Source organism: Nanorana parkeri, unplaced genomic scaffold (assembly GCF_000935625.1).
Source record: "Nanorana parkeri isolate BGI_ZX_2015 unplaced genomic scaffold, ASM93562v1 scaffold187, whole genome shotgun sequence".
Classification (NCBI taxonomy): domain Eukaryota; kingdom Metazoa; phylum Chordata; class Amphibia; order Anura; family Dicroglossidae; genus Nanorana; species Nanorana parkeri.
The window spans coordinates 1,433,904-1,460,112 of NW_017306455.1; the positions used below are offsets into that span (position 1 = coordinate 1,433,904).

The 26,209-nt window shown below is 42.0% G+C and overlaps 1 protein-coding gene across 1 annotated transcript; it reads left to right on the forward strand.

The window, feature by feature from the left end:
- The first annotated feature begins 105 nt into the window (after nucleotides 1-105).
- Nucleotides 106-26,209, forward strand: EFTUD2 (elongation factor Tu GTP binding domain containing 2). Its single transcript, XM_018555206.1, has 28 exons — nucleotides 106-183; nucleotides 2,471-2,592; nucleotides 3,968-4,133; nucleotides 4,916-4,994; nucleotides 5,082-5,157; nucleotides 6,406-6,471; nucleotides 7,136-7,171; nucleotides 7,251-7,341; nucleotides 9,148-9,230; nucleotides 9,555-9,721; nucleotides 10,668-10,792; nucleotides 12,678-12,741; nucleotides 13,724-13,814; nucleotides 13,896-14,031; nucleotides 14,659-14,786; nucleotides 15,839-16,032; nucleotides 17,201-17,312; nucleotides 17,766-17,906; nucleotides 18,155-18,256; nucleotides 19,361-19,443; nucleotides 19,620-19,706; nucleotides 20,040-20,166; nucleotides 21,508-21,595; nucleotides 22,193-22,311; nucleotides 24,358-24,452; nucleotides 24,540-24,693; nucleotides 24,781-24,888; nucleotides 25,831-26,209. The coding sequence occupies exons 2-28, from the start codon at nucleotides 2,482-2,484 to the stop codon at nucleotides 25,924-25,926; spliced, it is 2,925 nt and encodes a 974-aa protein (XP_018410708.1). The 5' UTR covers nucleotides 106-183; nucleotides 2,471-2,481; the 3' UTR covers nucleotides 25,927-26,209.

Consider the following 26,209-nt stretch of genomic DNA (forward strand, 5'->3'; position numbering starts at 1 on the left):
TGAAAGGAATTAAATAAAGGATATTTTAAAAAAGAGCCGATATAAAATATAAACATGGCATTTTGCAGTGTCGTGTCTTTCAGGCAATAAAGGGGCAGCCCTCAGTGGCGCGTGTGTTGGGAAGCACGGGGGTCCTTCGCTGCTGGTGTCGCAGGAAGTGGTGTGAGAGAGCGGCGTGAGCGGGTGAGTGAATGGAACGTAGGGGGAACGTTCCGGGTTACGGGGGGTGATATGAGGGGCCGTAGACTGTCGGTTTTTCCATTGTGTCTATATGCTTTATAAGTCGGTATGAATGAATGGAGAGAGCGAAGGAATGCTGCTGCAGAACATTCCTAAAGTTGTCCTCAGACTTGCTGGAACCAAATCCCTCGGTCCTTCTCTCGTCTCCCTTTGTACCTCTATAACAATGTATTATATAAAGATACCCAGTCATAGGCCTCTATAGCAATGTATTATATAAAGAGAACCTGTAATAGGGTTTTTTTGCAATGTATTATATACAAAGAACCTGTCATAGGCCTCTATAACAATGTATTATATAAAGAGAACCTGTCATAGGCCCATATAACAATGTATCATGTAAAGAAAACCAGCCACCAGCTTACAAAATTGTACCTAAACGCAAGGACTATAAAGCAGGGCTCCAGGAATTACATTTTACAGGTTATTTTATTGGTTCAGCTTGGATAAATGTAAGATATTTGATATCAGGTGGGGATGCTGGAAATCACTGTAGTAGCCCCATGATAGCTGTGATCTTCTGGCAGTGGTTCCTCTGGGCACAGAAAGTCGCTCATTTGGCACCACCAATATTCAGAGAATTCTTTGACTACAAGGTGTTCTCTGATTGGACGAGGAGCGGCTGATGATGTCACAATGCATACAGAAAAAATGTCACATTAACATTCATAAAATAGGTAAAATGCACATGTAATTTTATAGGAAGATTTTTGTTGTTGAAATAAATACTCTGTTGACCGGGTCTCTAAAGCCCAATAGGACCCTCGGTTTAGCTAAATACATACCAGGTGTATCACAACAATAGGAGTTCAATGTCCTACAGTGCATTGCTTTCTAAAGCGGCCACATCCTGAGCCACACCTATTGCTCTGCATTCAGCAAAGCTCATATTCCCCACTGATTGGAGAGCTCTAGCTCCGAGACTCAGCAAGGAGTTGACCTCTTCAGAGAGACTACTGCTTCCACATCAAGAGCAAGAGTCCTTGCCTGCAGCATGCAGGTTCTCTGCCCCCTGCTGAGTCCGTCCTATAGCTCTGCAATAAGCAAAGCTCATATTCCCCACTGATTGGAGAGCTCTGACTCGGCAAGGAGTGTGTCAGACCTCTGCAGAGATAAATATGGACACCGACACTCCAATGATAGAATACGTCTATTTAATGACGTACGTGCAAAACATATTTATTGCACAGACCTCTGCAGAGAGACCACTGCTTCCACACAGAGCAAGGGTCCTTCCCTGCAGCATGCTTGTTCTCTGCCCCCTACTGCAATCAGCTAAGCTCATATTCCTCACTGATTGGAGAGCTCTGACTCAGCAAGGAGTGTGTCAGACCTCTGCAGAGATAAATATGGACACCGACACTCCAATGAAAGAATACGTCTATTTAATGACGTGCGTGCAAAACATACTTATTGCACAGACCTCTGCAGAGAGACCACTGCTTCCACACAGAGAGCAAGGGTCCTTCCCTGCAGCATGCTTGTTCTCTGCCCCCGAATGCAATCTGCAAAGCTCATATTCCTCACTGATTGGAGAGCTTTGACTCAGCAAGGAGTGTGTCAGACCTCTGCAGAAACACCACTGCTTCCACACCAAGAGCTAGGGACCTTGCCTGCAGCATGCTGCAGAGTGGGAGCCTTGTTCTCTGCCCCCCATGCTCAGTCAGTTCACCACCTCCTGTCTGGCCAAAATTCGCACAGTGTATGGACACCCTAACTATCTGTATGGAAGCAGTGGTCTCTCTGCTTCGGTCAGACATGCTCCCTGCTAGTAAGGACGTTAGAACATCTGTCGGGTTTATTTTGTTTCCTGCCTGTGTGCAAGGAGAGGTTGCGGAGATGACAATGATGGTGGAGGGGAGGTTTGGGTTCTTTGTCATCCATCAGAAATTAAGTAAGCACGACTGACACCACTTGCTTTGGGAATCAGAACCGTGAGTCATGCCAAAGGGGAAAGTAAGAAGCTCTTTATATTTCTGGCACATCAATCAGTATTGTTCTGCGTGTTTCAATGGATAAAACATGGGGAGATGTATTCCAGAGATATACTAAACTAAAATGGTTTATTTTTGTATTTTGTCTTGACAAACCCTTCAGAATATCAGCTTTGTGTGCCTATTGTACACCCGCCCTGCTTCCCTCTGTGGTGTCCTAGCTGCTGATTTTCTGATCTGTCTTGTCACATAGGGGAATGGTTATAATACATTACATTTGCTTTATTTACATCCAGGATCTGCAGACATGGACACTGACCCATATGATGAGTTTGGTAACTACATTGGTCCTGAGCTGGACTCGGATGATGACGACGATGATGATGATATGGGCAAAGATGACAGAGATGTTGATGTGGTGAGGCACATTTCTGTAACAGTAGATTGAACTAAGCAGACATGGAATGCATGGGATGTCATTTTTTTTCACTTTATTTATTGGAATTCATATGTGTGGACTGTTTTACATATAGATGGTTACGAGTATTTGCATTTGTAGCAAGTAGTTATTCAGCTTCAACCCCTTCACTGCCAGCGCTGTATCCATTATGGCGCTGGCTGTGGGCCCCTGTAAACAGACTCCTGGCATAGCCACTGGGACTTTGTTTACCTGTGTCCTATTTTACACTGGAAGCGATTCCAGTGGCTGAGCTACCACCAGATTCCTTCCTCGGTGGTCTAAAGTCCTTTTCAGGCTTAAAATCTGGATTTTAACGTGTGCCAAAAAATGACTTGGCAGCAAAAGGGTTAAATAAGCCCCACTGACCTGGAGTTGCAGATGCTGTTGAGCAATTCATGCTTAATGTTCACAGCAGAAGTCGTTCTGTCAGCAGCTCAGCTCACCTGCCCCACTGTCTGGGGGGAATTTATCAAAACTGGAGCAGCTGTGCATGGCAACCAATCAGCTTCTGTCTTTCATTTTCAAAGCTTAACTGAACAAACTGAAGAGAGAAGCTGATTACTATGGAAAACTTCTCCAGATCTGTCTGCTGCAATATTGATAAATTCCACTCTCTGTGTTTTTACCTTAAAGGTTATAAGGCTACCAGGAGGAGAGAGCAGGGTGAGCTGAGCTGCTGATTCACTTCTTGAAGAAGGAAGGAGGGTGTGTAAGGAGTCACTGCTGAGAGGGAAAGCAGGGTGGTAGTGTAGAGTTGAACTGCCTGGGAGAACTTTAGTGTTACTGCTGTGAACTTCCAGGATGAGTTACATCAGTTTGAGCCCCTTGGTTTCCTCTATACTCATCTTCATAATTGCTTGAAATCTTAAATCAGCAGAAAATGCTGGTCTGTTCAATTTAGCTGCAAGTCGCTTCTGGGAGGGGGGAAGGAGAATGAGCTAGGTTGCTGAATCGCTGGTAGGAGGAGAAGAGCAGAGGGCACTGAGCTGCTGAGTCACTGCTTGGAGGGGGAGCAGGGGGAGCTGAGTTCAGTTACTGCAGGATGGGGACCCGCGTTGCTTGAGGGCACAACTTGGGTGCTACGGCTGTGAACCTCAAGCACTTATTATTCCAGTTTAATCCTTTTTATACTCTTCTTCAGAATTACTCTGAATCGTAATCTGCAAAAATCCCGGCCTGTTGAATGTAGCTGCAAAACATAATATAAAACTAACATTAAGATAAACAGAGTTTTCTCTCCCACTTTAGCAGCAGTGCAGCTTAGCATTACCAATTAATTTACTGATATTACTTCTGTCCTGTAACAATACATTGGTGCTTTGTCTGGCTCCAGGCAGAAGATGACGATGATGATGAATTAATGGGAGATCCTGATGAGGATCGAGGAGGAATGGAAGTTGTTCTCCATGAGGACAAGAAGTATTACCCCACTGCAGAGGAAGTGTATGGGCCCGAGGTGGAGACCATTGTGCAGGAGGAGGATACTCAGCCCCTGACAGGTAAGTGGAATACTATATTAGTTTGTTGTGGGCCTTCTATATAGTATATAGAAATGTACCACTTTACTTGATCCTTCAAGATGAGATGTCACATTCTATAATGTGTGCTCTTAAAGGGACTGTGATGGCCTCAGTAGTTTCTGCTTCTGTCATCAGTGTACTAGATTGTTGCAGTGATCATAGTTTAGAACTATGTAACTGCTTTGTTTTATTTTTTTTAGTGTTACAGATCACAGACTTATTCTGTGATATGCCCGAGACCTGTGAAGGGTCTATGTGTCCTCTAGTTAACCCTCAGTAACATCCCTTGGCAAAGTTCCCTTTACCCTGTGGTAAAGGAGCCTGTAGCCAAAAATTAACTTTAGGTCCACTGTTCACCCTTGCTCCTAAAATTTACATCTATTTTCTGGGGTGGGCTTTCTCTGACATTTGTTATATAAAAGCTTCTTACTTCTGGGACCTAGTTCCTAGCTCAGAAGCGCTTTTCATTGATAAGCGTGGTCATGTGACCACACTGAACAATGAGTGCTCATCATTTGCAAGCATTATGAGCATTCCATTATACAGTGCTGGGAAGTCCAGTGTATGGACCACTACAACAGCTGGTGGGGACTTCAGACATGTGACTTGAGTGGGGGCCAGGGGAGGTGTTGAGGTGATGTGGGTAAGTTATTTATTTCACATTTTGTGAGAAAGTGAACTTACCCTTTAAATGCATCTTTTAGTAGTCTATGCTGTTTTTCTATATAATTCACCATTTTCTTTTTTTTTTTTTCCCATAGAGCCCATTATTAAACCAGTGAAGGCAAAGAAGTTCTCTATGATGGAGCAAGGGCTTCCAACCACTGTATATTCCATGGAGTAAGTATCCTTTCCCACAAGTTCATCCATCAATGCCCCAGTGTCCAGCTTTTATCTTATCCTTTTTTTTGAATATTCTATTTTTAGATTTCTTGCTGATCTAATGGATAACTCTGAGCTTATTAGGAACATCACTCTGTGTGGACACCTTCACCATGGAAAGGTAGATGACTGACGATACGTATTTGCTTAATCAATGAGAGCAATAATGATGCATGAAATAACAGTATGCTGTAGAAGGCAATCAGAAGATGGCTTCGGTGAAGGAATATTGTTGTTAGCCACTATAGCTCTCCTTTGTAAATGAGTCCAGATACTATTATTCTCACTTTTCAAAGCATAGTAACACTGAAAAATCATAATCAAATAAAAATCATATTGGAGAAAAGACCTTCAAGATCTAGCTTGTAAAGATGTAGAGTGCAAAGTTTCCAATCTGTTTTTTCTAATGGAATGTTAGTAAAATATGAACGTTTGTCTTCTGAGGCAAGCTGATCTTTAGATCCCCACTGCAAGGGTTAATACAAGTTTTGCTTGGAGTTCTTCTTTAAAGCTGAACTCCAGACAGATGTGGAAGACAAAAATGTATGCAGCACTGTATTGATTGTTACATAATTAACCACAGTACTGGAGCAATTCTTCACACATGTTAAAATCTGAATAATTGAATAGAAAATTACTTTTATCCCCCAAACAATTATACATTTTCTGGAAGCAGAGGAACAATACTCTAAGATAAATATTAGTGCACATAAAAACATTATAATACCCATTTTTTGTAAAATATAAAAGATAAGGTCACTGAGTAAATTGATACCAGACACGTTAAGCCATAAAATTACAAGCTACAGCGCAATAGTGAGAAACTATGCTATTCAAAATTGCCCACAGATAATTGAAAGCCCATCACTCTGACGTTTGCGATACGTATATATACCAATACTAGTATTGGTGCCAATACCGAGTATTTGGGCAACCGGTCATGATCCGCCCAGCTTCCTCATAACCGGGCACCGGTATCGGTACTCGCTATCGGCGAGTCCAGAAAAAAAAATATTGGTACTTGTACTCAATACCGAAAAACTGGTATCGGTGCATCCCTTGTTTGCGATGATACCTAACATGTGGAATTATCGCTGTTTATCTACACATGCATGCCCTACGCAAGCGTTTGCATTCGCATGCAGATGCCAGGGGTTGATAGCATTGCTTTAAAAAAAAAATATTTCAATCTTTACTTTTTTTTTACGCTTAACTTTATTAGCATCACAAAGGGGATAGCAAGCAAGCCCCTATATGATATTTGCAGGTAACAGGTTCTCTTTATGAAGACATTGTGGTCAATTTCAATACCCCTTTTTATCATTTTTAAAATACACAGCAACCTATATCTACACCTTCTTTCTTTCAGACCTGCTTTGTGGACTGTTTGGTCGAGCAAACCCATCCAGAAATTCGAAAGCGCCATGATCAGGATGTGAGTGCCTGTCGTTTTTTTCCAGTGACCATGTACTACACTTTCCCTGCAAAGTAGGATGCACATAGAGCGTGAACACTATGCCGCCAGTGTATTTGTATTGCCTGCACTTTGGGGGAAAAAATGTAATGATCCTTATATGCCATGTAAGAAAACTTTATCAAGCTAAAGCAGTTTGACTTGCCTTATCCCTCATTCCCCGGGCAGCTGGCGCTCTCGGCTCCCTCACATAAAATGCAAGATTGCTGGTCCTGCGTTGTATGTGATGATGTCAGAGTGTGACCAATGGATGGAGCGCTGAAAAGAAGCAGCTTTGGTGTAATTGGCTGCACGGAGGAATACAGTAAATAAGACTGATTTTTAATGGTAACCTAGACAAAAATGAGCATTTATTCCTTGCAATGTGGTGGAGCACCACTGCCAGGGTAGTATTTCTTAATTTCCCCCAATTTCTGCTGTCAAATAGACTTGCTATACCCTCCAACCTTTATCAATCGTGTCTCTAGCCCTTTGCAGGAAATGTGTTCCTTACTATTTCAGTCAGTGTATATAACCCTAGCATACATGAAGCCACTTTTATCATTGAGGCAGCTTTGTGATCAGGTTTTACCAGATCACCTTTTTATTTTGTTAATCAGATGTATTTTCCCTTTTTCTTCCTCAGCTATGCTATACTGACATTCTGTTCACAGAGCAGGAGGTGAGTTGTTGCATCGTGATGTATGCATGTAGCAGTTTATGGTTGTGTATGAACACGCAATAATGATGTCTTTCCGCAGAGAGGAGTCGGTATGAAGAGTACGCCGGTAACCGTCGTTCTTCCAGACACAAAGGAGAAATCTTACTTGTTCAATATCATTGATACACCCGGTATGTGAAATTGTTGGATGTGGTGGTTAGATTGTTGTTCCTGTTCTCATACTTTCCACAATGACAGATTGATTTGATCATCCTTTAGGCAGAATCATATTAGTTGTTTTCTTGTATCTACATAGTCTTTAGGCCTCGTGTGAACAAGGCCCATTATGAGGAGCTACATTTTAAAGCAAACCTGTGATTTGTCCATGAAGGCCAAAGCATCAGTTTTGGATTATTGTTTTCTTCCCCCAAATACAGCAAATACACACATTTGCACACTTTCGAAACTCCACTCAAAGAAAGTACTGGGTAAGTCCTGGTTTGGAGTAACATGTGACTCCCTTTCCTTTAATTGGGCAACACTGATGCTTGGTGATTGATCCACCAATGTAACATGGGGGGTGGAGAGAGGCTTTGGCCCTGTGTAAGCTTTGACTAAAGCAACTTGGAGCTTACACCGGGCCTCTTTCCTTGCTCATGGGGGCTCAGTGGAGCATCAGGGTAGTGAAGGAAAGAGTGTGCCCTGCTAGGGAGAGGGACATTAAAGTGAACCTGTAGCTTTGCCCTTTAAAGCCCCAGAGAGTAAAGGAACCTCGGGGTAAAATATATTTGACAATGGCCTGATGTTTTAGTTTCAACTTTATTGTAGAGAAGATTGACACCTTAACACTTCATATGCTTGGAACTAGGGATGCACAGATACTTTTCGAGTACCAGTGCAGATACTTGGCATTTTCATGAGAACTACCAGCGTTGCAGCGCGGACCTGGCTCTGGCACTCCACCACTGTCCTGAAATCATTAGTCTGTATTGTTTTAGAAAAACCGTGACATGACAATAAACATGTATCAGTACTTGTAAGTACTCGGCAAGTACCAGTACTCGTACTCGCAAAACTGGTATCTGTGCATCCCTTTATTTATATTTATAAAAACAAAATTGTGCATTAAAACAGAGATGTAGAAATCCCAGGAGCTCCGTGTGCTCCTTACAAATGACAGCTGCCTCCTAATTTTTTAATTTTTCTCTAGTGTAGTCTTGGAGCTCAAAAGTATCGGTACATGTACTCGTACTTGTACCGAGTACTGTACTTGGTATCTGTGCAACCCTACTTGGAACAATGGTCTACCTGCACTTGGAGAAATATGTAGGCTGATAATACTGACCTTCTAAACAATGCTAATTGTCCGGTTGTTTCTGGCTTTAGTCCTTCCAGAATCACTGATCCAAAGCAATCATGCAGCAAGTGAACACATAACTGCTTATAGGCATTCTTGTTTCAAGTCAGTGACCTAGAATGTATAGAAGAAAGGTGGGAAGAAATTTAGCCAGACAAGAATCCATATCACAAGATGAGAAAGAAGGCCTCTATAATTCAATACAAGTGTTTATGCAGATAATGCATTTTTATGCTGTTGCGGTGACATAGTCTGCCTTGTATCTCTGTTTTAAAGGAAACCTGTCACAAAATACCGTGGACCCAGCCATTTCTGACATATCCTCCTGAAAATGCTAGCTTCCTGGATGGCTGTCACTCTGAATTGTATTCATTGAGTCACCAGCCTTAACCAAGTACACAGATGCACATTTCTCTGACTTGCATACTTGTTCCAAGTCAGGGTATAACAGCCAGGCAGCTAGCAATTTCAGAAGGAGGTAAGCAACAACAAGCCCCATGTTTCTCCCATCACTGGATGACACTTGATGCAATATGAACATTTGTGCAAAATGAAGACATCAGTTAGTTACTGTCCTTATGGAGAAGTTCCTCTATCCTGCAGCAGAAATATATGTAATGTTACCTTCTGTGCTTTCTAGGTCATGTAAACTTCTCGGATGAGGTGACAGCTGGGTTTCGCATTTCTGATGGGATTGTCCTGTTCATTGATGCTGCTGAAGGGGTAAGCATTCCTATACCATGGCTGGTTTGTGCACCCATACGCTCTTTCCCTTGCTTCTGTTGTATTTCACTTTTAAAGACGAAAAGGGAACAGTGAACATTCTTAAAGAGACTATTGCCCTACATGTACTATGGAACACCTTTCTGTCAAGTGCTCACATCATAGGTTTTAATCCTGTCTCTGACCAATATTCTGAAGTGGTACCACTTAACCTCCCATGGAATCGTCCTCAGATGAGCAGCTCTGGCACAGTTCCACTTTATCCACCTGTGTCCCATTCATGTATCTACAATGTTAACTTGCTTCCCTTATTTGTCCTTACAGGTCATGTTGAACACAGAGCGTCTGATAAAGCATGCCGTGCAGGAACGCTTAGCTGTCACTGTTTGCATTAATAAGATTGACCGTTTGATCCTGGAGCTCAAACTTCCCCCTACTGATGCTTATTACAAGCTGAGGCACATTGTGGATGAGGTTAATGGATTGCTGAGGTGAGTAGACCTTTTCAGTGCTGCAGTAAGAACTGAAGCTGTGCTTTCCCCATGTAGGGCAGAGTACGAGATTAACTTTAATGTTATCCCTCTCAGATGCATATAGTCACATTTCTGTCACTCCAGTTGTATGTTTACGTATCAGGTTCGTCTCTGTATAGGAGGCTCCCTTCTGCTCCCACATTACCGCACTGGTGCTTGGTGAGTGGCTGCTCAAACACCCAGCCTTAATATGTGGAGGTAGTGAGAGTTTTCAGCTGGAACTTGGAGCATTATCTTCTAGTTTCTGCAGGGGAGCAAAGGGAAAGTGGTTGCAAGGAAAACTGCTGCAATGGGTGACATTAAAGTGAACCCGTTGCTTTCCACTGCTTTGGTAAAGCACAGGTTTACTTTAAAGAGACCCTGTTGCCAGACCATTAATTTCACCCTAAATCTTCCCATAAGATTATATTGCAGTGGACATATTTTATGCTTATTATTTACCTGTACTTACCTCCTTTTGTGTAGACCTCCAAAAGCTCTGAGACTGCTGCTGGGTGCTGCCATCTTGCTTGTGATGTCAGCAGACTCGAGTGACACTGTAGTTTTCCCCCTTCGCTCCTACCAGGCAGAGACATAAAGGGTTATGTAGGGAGGGGAGGGACAGGGGAGCTGGGACAGCACAGAGTAATTAGGCATTCCCCATAGGGGAGAGGGCTGTGACGTGAAAGGAGGAAGGGTGGATGTGTTAAGGAATTGACCGTAGCGAAAATAGTCACAGCAAGCGAATACAAAATTAATTGGAAAGGGAAACACTACAAGTAGGCATTTAAAAACTTGTTTTTTTTCTATGTTTTTTCCTCCATTTTTTAATGTTGGTGAAAGGGTCTCTTGAAGGCTTCACTTACTAGTGCTTACTACTGGTGAGTTCCTTCTTCCTGTAATAACTGTGCATCTTTATCTTCAGCATGTATTCCACAGATGAGAATCTCGTTCTGTCTCCTCTTCTGGGCAATGTCTGCTTTGCAAGCTCACAGTACAGCATCTGCTTCACCCTGGGCTCTTTTGCCAAAATCTATGCAGACACCTACGGTATGTTAACTTTTTATACTAATTAATGTATGATATCATAGCTAAATGTTATAACACACGTTAAAGGGGTAAAAAATGACACTTATCTGTAAAAATGGGAAAAACTGCTGTTATTATCAAAGAATCATAAGATGTTGGAACTTAAATGAAAGGAAAAGGTATTTGGTGCTAGACGAATAAACTGCCCGCTACCTTACGTCTGTGGCAGACAGGCAGCTTCACCAGTGACAGAATCACTGAAATTTAACTTCCATTATCACTTACTGACGTTGACTTCCCACTGGTTCCTGCAGCAGGAGAGCGACTCCATACGACGAAGTAAGCTGAAGTTTAGGGTATTTCGGGTTTTTTTAGGAAACGCAGGTTTGTGGGATGTAACCCTTTGCATATGGATATTGTGTTTAAAAGGGAACTATAGCCAACCCTCTTTTTTTATTTTGGGTCACAGGAGGACATTTATTACTGTAGTCCTGTGACCTAAGGTCCGAATATAGAGGGCTACTGCCCGCTATATGCTGACAGCAAAGTACCGTGCTGCAGCCAGGAAGGATTCCCAACAATATTGCCGGAATCCACCCCGCTGCCTGATTGACAGCTGGCTCTGCTTTTTTAGAACCAGAGCCCGCCACCTTCCCCATCTGTTCCTCCAGCGAGAGGGAATCCCTGCAGGGAGAAGCTGTGAGCTGAGCGATCAGTGTTTTGTGATTACTCAGTTCTCAATCTATAGAGCCGGCATGTGACAGCTGCAGTGTCGCACGCTGGCTCTAACTATTGGAAAGAGTACATTTTACTTTCCCAATACTTCTCCTTTTAATGTGCTGAGGCAATGAGAGCAACACAGATGTTTGCAATGGTATACTTCTGAGATAGGACTTGGCAACTTAATTGGTCTGCTTATTTATGCATGGTACATTAATACTATTAATGCTGGAAGCACCTGTGATTTACATTTTAGAAATTTTGAGTGAACATTTAGGGCCCGTTTACATCTAAGCATTGAGTTAATCGCACAATACGTATTCATTTGAATGGCACATCAGTGCACCCTTCTGGCCTGCAGTGTGCTTCAATGCAGCACTACACATGGCACCGCAATACCATGCAGTGTGGTGGAAAAAGGTAGTGCATGCTTTGCAGCGCACACGAGCGGAGCGGTGCATTGAGGTGCCATTCAAATTAATGACCACGCACCTGCCACCCGGTAACACACGACAGGTGTGTTTATTATGCGCTTAGATGTGAATGGGACCTCAACTGTTTGGAACCTTGCTTTACAAATATGCATCTCATGTTGTGTGTGCCGGTTGAGTGTGGGGGTACCCCAGGCTTAACTGGTTTGGTGTTGTCAAATACCATGCTTTGTTTATTTTTTCTAGGAAGACTTTTGAACTAAATTTTGGTAAAATAAAGGGTTTGTTGAGTGCAGTACTCTTCTCTTTTGAGAAAAAGCTTAGGCTGAACTGTGACTACAAAAGTGTCTTAGCAGTCATGTTAAACTGGAAGGAAGAGATGCTGGAGGTGCTGCCGGTTTTTCAATTCTTTTAATAATGTGGTTTAGTGCAGATAGGATGATTAGCAGAGTTTGGCTGTGGGCAACATCTCTACTTTTCACTGGTCTGTAGAAGTGTAGGCTGTTTGGCTGCAAACCTTTACGACAGGTAAGTCGCCAGGATCGCTTCTGTTGTAAAGCCGACAGTCGGCTCTACAAGTTTAAACAGAGTCCCGGCGGCAAAAGTCGCCGGGAGTCTGTTTAAACAGCCCCGATGCTGGCGACGTACACTGTACGTCGTCAGTCACGAAGGGGTTAAACCCCTATAACCTCCTTAATACAGCTAAGGTTCAAAATATCAGAGGCATATTGTAACATTGTTGTGTTTTTTTGTAGGTGATATTAACCATCTGGAGTTTTCTAAACGATTGTGGGGCGATATCTACTTCAATCCAAAAACGTAAGTATTTTCTTAAGAAGGCACCTTTTATATGTAGGCAAACGTTGTTAGTAGCTATTAATAACTATGCCCTTGTATATTGCTACATGAGGTTTGCACTTTTGTTATTTGTTTATTTTACTTATTATGTGATTTGCACATTTTTCTCAGTGTCTGTCCCTAAGGGGCTTACAATGTAATATCCCCACCACAGTCAAGCGCACATGCTAGAGCCCACTAGGTGAAACCACGTAAAGTGAACCCGTGACCTGGCTATGGAAATTCAGTTATTCACATGTTTTAACAAGCTGTAAATGTACTTATGTAGCTGTACGCAGCGTGGAAGGATTCATCCTCTCAGCAGAAGCACTGAAATGATCCAAGTCATTTTCTCAGCAGCTCACTCCATCTCATAGCTCCTGGTCTGTGTTCACATTTGAGATGTGAAAGCTGATGAGTTCCTGCTAGAAGAGAGAGCCGGTTGAGCAGAGCTGCTGAGTTACTTCTGAGAATAGTAGCAGGGTAAGCTGAGCTGCTGAGTTATTGCTGGAAAGGAGTAGCTTAGCTGCTGATGGAAGGCCTCAGGCAGCCTTAGACGAATTGCTCCACAGTGCATGCAGCTACAGAGGTCAGTGAGGGATTTCTTTAAAAACCATTCACTGCTTGCTTAGAGTACTGTAAATTCCTGAATGTCCATAGCCTTGCTAAAGGCTCACTTCAAAGTACTTATATGATTTTGTGTTGGGGAGGGATCTGGGACAACACATGGAGAACATATTCCATGCAGTTATTGTACTCATGGTAAGAATTCAACCAAGGGCACTAAACCCTTTGTGTTCGGTGTTTATGTGCATAGTTGTAATGAACTGTACCCAAAGGAACCCATACCAACAAATCTTCCATTAGCTTCTCTTTTTTAAATAATTTTTGGGTAGTGTGTTGCAGTTTGGGATTTGTTGTTTCTATGCATTTCTAACTTGTTACCTTTTCCACCATTCTCCAGTCGAAAATTTACCAAGAAAGCTCCAACAAGCAGTTCCCAGCGCAGTTTTGTGGAGTTTGTCCTGGAACCCCTCTACAAGATCCTAGCTCAGGTCTGTTGGGGTTGGATGTGTAGGTTTTGGTCCTGGTGTGCACAGATCGGAATTATTCATTTAAATTTTTTTGTCGAGTAGGTGGTGGGCGATGTAGACACGACTCTGCCTCAGACCCTGGAGGAGCTGGGGATCCATCTCACTAAAGAGGAGCTAAAACTGAACATCCGACCTCTGCTGAGGCTTGTGTGTAACCGCTTTTTTGGAGAGTTTACAGGTAACGTCACGGCATCATAATTTTTTTTTTTATATACATTGTATGTCTTGTGGTTCCACGTTGCTTATATATATTAAATGGCCAAATGTTTGTCTATCTGACCATCACACTTGTATGATTGTTGGACACCTGAATACAAAACCATGAGCAATAACATGCAGTAGACTCCCTATTTGCGGCTGTACTCCTCTGGGAAGGCTGTTCATTTATTTGTGTATTTTATATGTGTCCATTTGTGAGGTCAGGTACTGATGTTGGATGAGAAGACCTGGCTACAATCAACTTTCATTTCATTCTAAAGGACACCAGGAGCTGTTCACATCTAGTCGCCTTGGACCTAAATGATTGTTTCATTACCTGTGTGTAAAGTTATGCTTTCCTTGCAATCCCAATGTGACTCAATGCTATAACGTTCTTCTGTATCAACATTTGCTATTGGCTTCATTGTGTTTTTGCAGGTGCCAAGATGGGCAGGAACATAGTGTGTGCTGGGGGATTTTCTAGGGGTACTTCATTGTGCAGGATCATGGGGTCATATTGCTCAGACAGTCTATTGAGTCATCCGCTGCAATCTCGTCTTTAACCATATTCATTTGTCTTTCGTCTTCCCTTTTCTGCAATGTAAAGGTTTTGTGGATATGTGTGTCCAGCACATCCCTTCACCTAAGAGTGGCGCAAAAATCAAGGTTGAACACACGTACAATGGAGGCATTGATTCCGAGCTAGGAGAAGAAATGAGCCAGTGCGATTCAGATGTGAGTTCATATAATCTCTCCATTTCAGAAACACTAAGAACATAATGCAGCCTGAAATATGCTTTGTGCTATTATTTTGTGTGTGTGTCGAGGCCCCAAGTCTGTGCTGTTATTGGCAGAGCAAAAGGGTGCTCAGAAGGCAGACTTGAAACAAGTCTGCTAACCAGCAGGGACACCACTTAACACTGCACAGAAAGGGTGATGGTCAAGGGTTATATCGTCTAACTTGGTGCTCTGCTTTTATTACCTTTATATTTATACCACGGTCTAAGCCTGACCATAAACCTGGTTCATGCCATAGCAAAGGGAGCTGTAAATTCCATGGTTTTCTTCAGATTTTATTATGTGGTTATTTTACTTACTGTATATCTTTATATGACTTTTGGAAAATAAGTAGCATAACTCGAATTGCTGAAATCATATTTCCTTCTTATCATTGAGGGACACAGGAAGCTTTTAACCTTTGTGTAATACTGCTGTCTATAGGAGGATTGGACACTAGAAAAAAACAAACTCTAGGCCAGCCTAGTATAACCCGTCCTGCTACCAGCATGCCCCAGTTTTGGTCCTAGGAGGATGGACGTCTTTTACTTCAGCTCTGCTGTGTCCTGTACTGTACTCCAAGAAATAGATTTCTGTGAGTCTGAGAGACACAGGTCCCACCCCTCTGTGTTTTATGATTATCATGTCTTTGTACCTCTTTGATACAAAACTGAGGCATGCTGGTAGTGGGAGGGGATATCCTGGCTGGCCTTCAGTTTTTGTTTGCCTGTGTCCAATCCTCCTTTTTTGTTGGCAGCATAACTGGAAGATTAAAAAATTCCGGTGTCCTTCAATGGATTCCAAGAAAAAGATTTTACAGTGAGTACACAAATCCAATTTTTTCATGGCATTTCTCTTTTAACAAAGTGATAAGAGTGTAGTTTGGTTTTTTTGCAAGGTAATTGCACACAGTAGTTTTGTACAATCAGTTCAGTTTGACTTGCTTTGTACAATGACACACCTGCCTACTTTGCCCAATCTGTAATATTTGTCTCTGCTATATGCATTAGGGACCTCTAATGTGTCACACCACCAAGATGTACAGCACAGATGACGGGGTGCAGTTTCACGCCTTTGGCCGGGTGTTGAGCGGCACTATTCAGGCCGGGCAGCCAGTGAAAGTGTTGGGAGAGAATTACACTTTAGAAGACGAAGAGGACTCTCAAGTCTGCACTGTGGGGAGATTGTGGGTGTCCGTGGCCAGGTGAGTCCACAAAAACAGGCCTTTAACTCGCATGCATTCTAGATTAAACATACCTCTTATCTTCATAAAAAGTTAATATGAATCTTTCAAGACATGACAATTCTTGACACAGCTTGAAATAGAGATGTCATCAGCACACCAGCATGACAAAATCCAAGTCAGTTCAAATCCATTTATTGATGTCACTCAAAATGTCAAGCGCTTTCGGGGCCGCACAGGGTGCCCTTCATCAGGCTCAGAGTAGACTTGTCTGAGCCTGATGAAGGGGACCCTGTGCGGCCCCCATAAACGCTTGACATTTTGAGTGACATCTATCAATAAATGGATTTGCACTGACTTGGATTTTGTCGTGCTGATGACATCTCTATTTCAAGTTGTATCGTGTGCGGCGCCATGCGCTGCCATTTCGAGCACCCATTAACACTTTGGGATTTTGGGTAAGGAGTGCTACCTGACTTTTGGAGATCTAAATTCTTGACACATCACAATATACTGTAATTGTGTAGTTTTTCAGAAAAGCTCTACCTTTTTATCATTAAAAATCAGTCCTGGAAATTGAGTTTAGTTACTTGGCCTAGGCAAAATGTTGCCATCAGGCTGCTGCAGGTAGGAGAAAGCATTTGTTCAGTCTTTTCTACTTCAGTGATCACTCCGATTTGTACATTGTCGCAAGGTGACAGGTGCTGCTCTGTTTCCGATATTTGTGAACACAGACAAGAACTGCACTGACACCAGTATATGATTAATTGTCCTACCTGAGTCAGCATGTCAGTCCAAGAAGTAGACACTGACCCTGAATGATGCCTTAACAAAGATAGCTCCATCCTTCTGGAGTGAATATCAAATGAAGGCATTGTTGGGGTAGTAATGTGATCTTTGTCAGAAATAATACATATCTGTAAGGGTTACATCTACATATTACTTAGAATGTGTTGACATAATTAAAGATATGTGATACTAGGTCTACATTTATCTTTTAATGTGCTTAGTAATTTAGCCTATCAGTCTAATTTAGCCGTTTATAATTTGATTTGTAGTAAGTGTCCACTGGTCGTCTATCTAGAAAAGCCTGTTCAGTTTTTTGCCTAAGCCCCACAGTTGGCCAGGGGCATAGCTTCCAACACTGTAACATATCCTACAAATAGTGACAATGTTCTGTTTCCCACAGGTATCATATTGAAGTGAGCAGAGTGCCAGCCGGAAACTGGGTTCTTATTGAGGGAGTGGACCAGCCAATTGTGAAGACTGCCACAATCACTGAGCCACGAGGCAATGAGGAGGTAATTATGAGGTCCATGCCTGGCTTATTTGAAGGCATTTTTCAGCAGCACCAACAAATTGGGAAACTGCTCGACATACCAGCATCCTAACCAATAGGGGCATCCATGTATCGGGTACTGTTGGGCACCATTTATAACTTGAAGGAAAGGTGAGGGGGGAATGTCAAATGTTAGTATTGTCACCAGAGCAATAGTAGCGTGAAAGCTATTTTTTTTGGAGATTTTTACTTCCTGTTGTGTCTCTGGGTCATGAAGTGTATAGAAATCTCTCCAATGGGAACACAGGCAGCAGTTAAAACCAGAGGTTCCTTTGCGCATCAGCAAAATTGGAAAAAATAAAAGCTTGGTTGGAGTTACACTTTAAATACGGAGTTCTTCTGTTCTGGAATATGTGTAATATTGAAAACTTGTAGCTATCGGCATAGTAACCTCGTGTACATTTTGTCTTTCTAGGCTCAGATTTTCCGGCCGTTGAAATTTAATACAACATCAGTCATTAAGATTGCTGTGGAGCCCGTGAACCCATCAGAGCTGCCAAAGATGTTAGATGGATTAAGAAAAGTTAACAAGAGTTACCCCTCACTCACCACCAAGGTAATGTACGTTTCTGGTATCCATCATTGGTTGCCATGGGTCCATCACAGCAACTAATTCTATAGACAATTTCCACCATCAATCAGTAGTCATTGGAGGAAACTTACTGATGACGATGAACACTACTGAGAATGTGCATTAGATGTTCAGCACTGGAGTTTTATGGACTGTAGTGTTGAGTGTCCTATATACAGTGCTGCTCCTGTATCATGCATTCTCCTCTGAAATAACCTTGTACATGTGTCTAGGTGGAGGAGTCTGGGGAACACGTCATCCTGGGTACTGGAGAGCTGTATTTGGACTGTGTTATGCACGACCTCCGCAAGATGTATTCTGAGATTGACATTAAGGTGAGTGTGGCCATCAAAGTAAAGGGCTTATTTCCCATAGGATAAAAGAAACCGGATTCCCAGGCCTAAGCTTTGTATTCTCTTTAGCTCCGTTTCCTTTTCTTTAACTAGTGGGTTCAAATATAGCTAGTTTTATTTCATTAGAACAGTTTGTGAAATGATGTGTTGTTTGACATTTAAATGTATGCATTTTCGGTTTGATTAGTGAACGCAAAGTTTGAAAAGAATGTCCGTAATCATGAATCCTGAAGTTGAACTGCAGGCAAACAGCTAAAAATGAGGCTAAAATGGAATTATTTTACCTGTCGATGGATTTATATTTCTTTTCATCTATGCCTAAAGTTTACATAGCTCTGCCAGACCACAAAATCTTGTCTGGCATGGCTGAAGACCCCAATTTCTATTCTGTAGTTCAGTAATATTTACAGGTCTTGTCCTTTCCCCAGAGACTGCATAGTAAAAGAAAAAGCAGTAGACTTATGATCTTGACTCTCTGTCATTCTCTCTCTCCTTCTATGTTCATGTTCGATCTTAGCACAGGAGTACCGTAGCACAACCGGCTGGCCCCCTGTACTGCTTCTCCCTCTCTTAGTATGAGCTCTGATGTACCCCCATCCAAGAAATAACTACAAATACATACTCTGTTCCTCACTCCTCCAGCAGCCGGTGCTCTCATCTGCTGTCTGACGCTCCTAGGATGTTGGTAGGTCCTCACCATCCAAGTGTACAATGCCAACCAGACAGCTCCCCCCCTCGCACATCATAGCCCTCTCCTCTTCTGGGTATGTCAATTCACTGTTTGTACTGGCCCAGCTACTTCGCCCTTTACCTTTTTACAATTAATAGAGGATTAAAAGGGAATACTATAGAGTGTTACTTGAAAAACATCTCTGAGTCAGCGGCGCGCTGCTGACATCACCATTACATCCGAGAATGTGGCACCCAGACACAATCACAGGGCTTTTTGGAGGTTTTTGCAGGTCAATAACATGCCCACAATCTGTTAAATGCATATATAATCTAATAGTAAGATTGTTGTTGAAATGAATGGCCTGGTGACACGGTCTCCTCAAAATCAATGTTAATGTTTGACTGGCCCTGCAGGTGGCAGATCCTGTGGTGACTTTTTGTGAGACTGTTGTGGAAACCTCATCACTCAAGTGCTTTGCCGAGACACCAAATAAAAAGTAAGGATTCATCAATAACATGTTGTGTTTGCAGCTTGTATTCCGGCTGTCCATTTTCCTTTACACTGCCATTTGTCGGTTTCTGTAGTTTCTAGTCGTAGTAAGAATTGTTTTTGCTGTTTGTTATGGACATATGATCTCTTACTTATGGTTGACATGTATTCTTTTGTGTGAAGGAATAAGATCACAATGATTGCAGAACCACTGGAGAAAGGACTGGCTGAAGACATTGAAAATGAAGTGGTACAGATCTCTTGGAACAGGTAGGTTCTATAATGAATGAAGGGGAGTTTAAGCCTGCATCAATGTCTTTTGAAGATTTGCAAAATATATTTCAAGAGTTTTGTCTCCACCATTTTGTTTTCTATTAATAAGGTGATTTTCAAGGGAAGGGGGGAATAAAAACTCAGATATTTTGCATACGATTGCTTTGCTACATGCAGTTCCATAGTTTAGCTTCTTCTCCATCTGATGGTTAAATGTTGTATTGTAATGGTATTCCAAGCTCCCGCAGGCATCTGAAATTGTTTTATTTTTAGAGGGGGTCACATCACTAGCTGCTTTTCTCCCTGACCATTTATCTTGCTGATCAACAGGAAGAAACTAGGAGAATTTTTCCAGACCAAATACGACTGGGATTTGCTGGCTGCCCGTTCTATCTGGGCTTTCGGGCCAGACATTACTGGACCTAACATCTTGGTAGATGACACTCTGCCATCTGAGGTATGTGTCTTGTTTGCAGCCATGTGTGTTAAATGTAAAGCAATACCAAGCAACAGCAAACCAAAGTAACTGTTTTAGTAAGAAACGTTTTGGGAGGAACTAATAAAAACCAATAAAGGGTAGTGAGGTAGTGAGTTGATGCTAAAACATATTTGTATATATTATTATGATTATTATTAGCTCACAGTTTTTTATGTACACATTGACAGATCTTCAGGTATATATTTAAAACCATACACCTCTCATAAGACAGCCCATCATCCGGAAAGTCCCACCCACTCCAGTACAAGTATCACTTACTTTAATATGGAGCTAAACTCAAAATGTTAATAATTTGCCATGTTATAACAAACACCCAGAAGTGTGACTTGTGCCAAAATATTACCCTGAAAAATGTACCTTTTACTCCTCTTGAAAAATAGCCATGTCTTCCTAGTATGTGAGGGTGTCTAGGAACTCCTGTGTGTACAGCTGTGTATATTGAGTTTGTGGCACTATTATCTGAGACTGCTAGACTTGGAGTGATGTGATATTACTATGGTGCTGCTTATGGTTCTGAATTCTAGAGCTTCTGACATGAGGAAGCAAAGCCCTGCCTTCAGTAAGATAGCAGCCTCCTTATAAAGACACATTGCAGGACAAGGCATGGTAATTCAGTAATGGGAAAGGATCAGCTGCAAGATGACCACATTTTCACCTTACAGTAGGAGAAGTTTCTTTTCATTATAGGGGTGGCTTTTGTATGCCACATTAGTGCCTAATTTGTTTCTGAAAGTTCAATCAAGGAGTCTTGCCATGAATGCATTTCATTGTCCATCAATGCCTGTTATGTGTGTCAAATAATGAAAAATAAAAAATAGGCCTCTACTGTGTACAGCGCGTAAAAGCCTCCAGGACTCCCCAGCATCCACCATTATACAACACCCACAAATATTAAATTATAACTTTTAATATTTAAATATGAACAACACATAAATCCACCCAATTAAAACTTTAAAACCCCCAACACAAAACCCACATCTAACATACATGGGGCCTATGTGCTATTTTGTCAGATTGCATTCATATGGATTTGCAGTTGATACAAAGTCCAGGACTACGAAGGAGACATTTGTGGCTTCCACCTTTTTATCATGTTGTGTGTCAGTTTTGCCTTCAATATTGCCTTCTTTAAATTGTTGGGTATATTGGGGTTTTGTGAACCTAATGAAAACAAGCTGCTAGATGGAATAATCTGATGCACTGCTGCTCTAGCTCTGCTTTACCTTTACACAGAATATTGGGATGTTTGTTCACATGTACATCAGCCGTACATACAGTCACCTCTTTGTATTTTTCTAGGTGGACAAAGCTCTGCTGAGTTCAGTAAAGGACAGTATAGTACAAGGATTCCAGTGGGGTACAAGAGAGGGGCCTCTCTGTGATGAACGTGAGTATTAGAACAAGGAACTTTTCAACCTTATTCTTGTTAAGAAAATAATATATCACATGCACAGAATCTTTGAATTCAGTTAGAAAAAACACCAAAAAGCCTCTTTGGCAGGAATTAAACATTCTTCTGATGATGTAGAAACGGCACAGTTAAATTATGTTACACACATTTACTAAGCATAGGAAATAACTAGAACACATGTTCACTACAGGGGACTACTCTGTGTATGAAATAAAGGTGTAATCTTCCAATCAGGTGACAACTGTCTCATAGGGGATTCCTCTTACTTTGGGTGAGTTTCCTCTGACTTCCCGTTTTGTCTCTGGGGCAGATGTGACAGTTACATTCCCCAAAGGGACACATAGAGAAGAAAAAAAAATCTGTCAACTTTTACCCATCGCTTACGCTATCCAAAACAACAAAAATATATACTTTAACCTAGATGACAAGCAACTTGCTGCAATCCTGGTGGTGCATGCTAATAAGGCTGTAGCCACTGTCTTTAGAGGTTGATTAACTGTTTACCTTGTAAGTATCGATTCTGTGCTCTACTGAAATGTACCCTCTGATACTCAGCATTTGTCTTCCTCTCAGTGATCAGGAATGTGAAATTCAAGATCCTGGATGCTGTGATTGCGCAGGAGCCACTGCATCGTGGTGGCGGACAGATCATTCCTACAGCCCGCAGAGTGGTATACTCTGCCTTCCTCATGGTGAACTCCTGTTTTTTGTTTGCATGTTGTAATCCCCCTAAGTCTAAAGCTAGCCACACGGGACTAAAACAGTGTTGATGGAGGAATCTCTGCTGCCAGCTACAGTATTCAGGCAGCTGCAGCACCCATGGTCGCCTTAATACAGGAACAGTGCCTATATCTAATAGGACACAGTCACTGTTCAACCAGGAATTCTCCACCTGGCTCAGTCAATTTTTAAATCAACGTTTGTGATGTCATGTGGTTCTGACAGTGCCATACCTGGTTTAATTTTTGGCTGATTCAGAAGGGATCAGCCAAAATTCAAGCCCTGTATGGCTCACCTTAATGTCATCATTGTCCCATACCATATTATTCTGGAAATGTTTACTCTTCATCACATTCGTCATGCTGATAGATACATAAAGGCATGTGGATTGTTCACAGAATAGTATGTGTGTGGATTTGGTTTAGCCAAACAACCAAAATCTTTTCCTTAAACTCTTTGGAAGAGCCTAAAACACTTGTCATGGTAAGCCTATTCTGAAAAGCAGATTGTGTGTCGCTCATGTTAAAACCTTTTTCTCAGTTGGTGACACAGGACTGTATTGTAATTGTTTGAATCTTATCAGCAGATGGTGCTGAGAGACCAACATCTGATAGCCTAGCCTGTCATTGCACTTCACCAACTGATGGGGGGAAACCTTTAGTTCTTGAATACCATCAGCATACTAGGAGCCCCCATCAAACTAGTCTCACTGCCAAAATAGAGGAAAAACTGAATATTGCCCAACACACAGCTGGTGGGATCAACCCAGAAAGGGCAGAGAACGATTGGCCGCATCAGTCAGGTCTGTTTATGAAGCCCCTAACGGGAAGCAGTAAAATAAATACATTTATAGTTGTGTGTGTCCACTTATCTTCCTCAGCATGTGGCAGGTGTCAGTGGTGGAGCAGAACACAAAAGCACAGTATGATGGCCAAAGGGTGAAGACCAATATTCTGAGCTAGCCCCAAAAACTCAGACAAAAGTAATAGGTTATATTTAGACTTCTGAATATCTCTGCCATTAGATTGTCTTTATTTACCCCAGGGCTCTTGTTTTATCCGAAACCCGTGAACAGCACAGAACTTTTTTAGTAAAAGAATGTCAAGGCAAAATAATAAAAATAAATCTGCAGCGCACCTCTGCAATACTTTCTCTGTGTTTTATGCCTTTAAAGACCCTTCAAGTACAAACAATTCCTAGTGATTGCTCAACCATGCCCACTCTCTGATCGCTAAAAATATAAAGGCAGATTAGTCTGGAGTCAAAGATGAGCTAAGTAGACCCTGAGATGAAACAGGAAGTGTGCAGGGGACACATGACAGCTCTGAATTTATGCCAAGATCAACAGGAATGTTTGCACTTATCAAGCAGACATAACAAAATGCTGTCAGTGGTATATTTAACAGACCAATAGGGAGAAAATAAGAGAATTCAATTGTTAAGGTTTCATTTCAGCATGAATTTGGGGGGGGGAAATGCTATTTTTTTTTGTACCTGTTTGTAGGGTGTAATGTAGAATACATATGAAAATCTAATTGGCTGCTGGGAGTAACATGTAGTTCTTAGACATTTGAATGCTGACTTGGCATTTCAGTTGTGTCTGGCACTGTGTGGGGCTTAACAGTAAGATTGGGAATTCATGTCACCGCTCCAGTAATCTGTTCTGGTTGACAAGCTCCAGCCTGCCCTGAAAGCACGTTCAGACTTGTAGCTGTTCAGGCGATAGTCGAACCTTTTCTGTGGATTGCTCATTTCTAGTTGGACAGTTGTTTCCACACTGAACGCACCATGCGTATAAAAGAGCAGGACCTTGTGACATTGATTCACATCAGAAGGTAGCAAAACACAGATATGAAAAGAGCTTCACGTGACTGGCAGCATTATATGTTCCAGTGTCTTGATATACCCCTGTCCCCTTCTTCCACCATGACATCAATGAGTTTCAGGTTCAGGTATTGGCATTCTTATTGATGAATGAAAGAAAGATGTTGGGTCACTTATCATTGTTTCTCTTGCAGGCCACACCCCGTCTCATGGAGCCATATTATTTTGTGGAAGTGCAAGCTCCCGCTGACTGTGTCTCTGCTGTGTATACTGTCCTGGCCAGGAGGAGGTGGGTGTCTGCTTTGTCTATATAACCAATGAATGAATTGTCCCTCCTTTTGAAGCAAGTTATTCATTTCCTGGTTCTGTCTTATAGAGGCCACGTCACACAGGACGCCCCTATACCTGGATCCCCACTCTACACCATCAAAGCATTCATCCCTGCCATAGATTCTTTTGGTTTTGAGACAGATCTGCGCACACACACCCAGGGACAGGCCTTCAGCCTGTCTGTTTTCCATCACTGGCAGGTAAGTTGGAAACAGTTAAGACTAAGTCATCTCATCAGTACTCCTTTGGAATTCTGTGTTCACTGATTTACTGTATTCCAATGCCAGATTGTGCCGGGAGACCCCTTGGACAAGAGCATCATTATTCGACCTCTGGAACCCCAGCCAGCCCCTCACCTTGCCAGGGAGTTCATGATTAAGACAAGGCGTAGGAAGGTATGTAACACCTTTCAGTGTTTGGAAGTACACTTTATTTAGATTTTAGAGGACTGTACATTGTTGGGTCATCCATATCGTTAAAGCAGGGGTGTCAAACTCAATTTAATCGTGGGAACATTATGGTTGCCCTCAAAGGGACCTGTAAGACTATATAAATGTATCTAATCTTTATCATAATTGCCTCTGCATTCGATTCTCACTGGTTTTAGTAATAACTTAATACCTAGATCTGAAAGTAGAAGTCTAGGCGATTCGGCCCCTGTGCCTTGAGTTTGACACATGTGCTTTAAAGTGACTGTCTCACTTCAAGTGGATTTACCCAAAGTTGTTCTTCAGTGTGCAGTGCAATCATAGTAAGCAATTTCAGTCCAGGAGAAGAGCCTGTACAACTGTGCAAGACTGAAGGCTGGGAGTCATTGTTAAAGGGAATGTATCATCGTATCAGGTTTTTCTTTTTTGGTTATTATGTAAAAGATGTTTGATGTAAATCATCATCCTAACATTTATGTTAGGAACCAAGTCTATATGATATGCAAATATGTATGTACATTGAAGCAGCTGCTTTCCATTAGTATGCAGTAGTTGTGCTTTACTGCTCCTTCTCACAGTGCTCCCCTCTCCATTATACTATATCTGTTCAATGCAGCAGAGAGAACTTTGTGTTTGGAGGAGAGCCAGTGGTCACATGACTGGGCTTTCCATCCATTTTTATTTTTGTACCTCACACCCTCCATTTATTTTCTAATAGCAATTTGCTGTTTTCGGAGTGCTAGGCACATTTGTAGTCACATTGCTAAGCTTTATAAATGTGAAGGGTTGGTTTTCGCTTTCTGGTATTGCACTGCTTCATAAATCGGCCCCTATGTGTTACCCAGCTATTCACCTATTGTGTTGACTTACTACGGAGGCCATTACTCATATGATGTTTTCATATTTCAGGGCCTGAGTGAAGATGTAAGCATCAGCAAGTTTTTCGACGATCCTATGTTGTTGGAGTTGGCCAAACAGGATGTGGTCCTGAATTATCCCATGTGAGCGTAAGGAAAGGCTGTCATTCAGATATTTGTCATTCTGATCCGTCAATACCAGCCTGCCACCAGCACAGCATTCTAGGTCAGCTCTCCATATTGCAGTGTAGTGAGTCCACACCATGGATCCCTCTGCAGTCCTGGATATGTTGTCTCGGTGAGTCAGTAGAACCTCCTGCTGGCCATGCTTTCCACAGAACTCTCACGTTTTTTTACCATAAAAGCTCGCCTTGTGATGTGTACATACTGTTTATTTTTAGTTATTCAAATAAACTTTACAGATTGTTGGA

Excerpts from the sequence above, each read along its gene's own strand:
- EFTUD2 (XM_018555206.1), top strand. The coding sequence starts at position 2,482 with ATGGACACTGACCCATATGATGAGTTTGGTAACTACATTGGTCCTGAG. Across the intron at positions 10,793-12,677 it reads AATCTATGCAGACACCTACG|GTGATATTAACCATCTGGAG; the intron begins GTATGTTAACTT and ends GTTTTTTTGTAG. Across the intron at positions 13,815-13,895 it reads TCTACAAGATCCTAGCTCAG|GTGGTGGGCGATGTAGACAC; the intron begins GTCTGTTGGGGT and ends TTTGTCGAGTAG.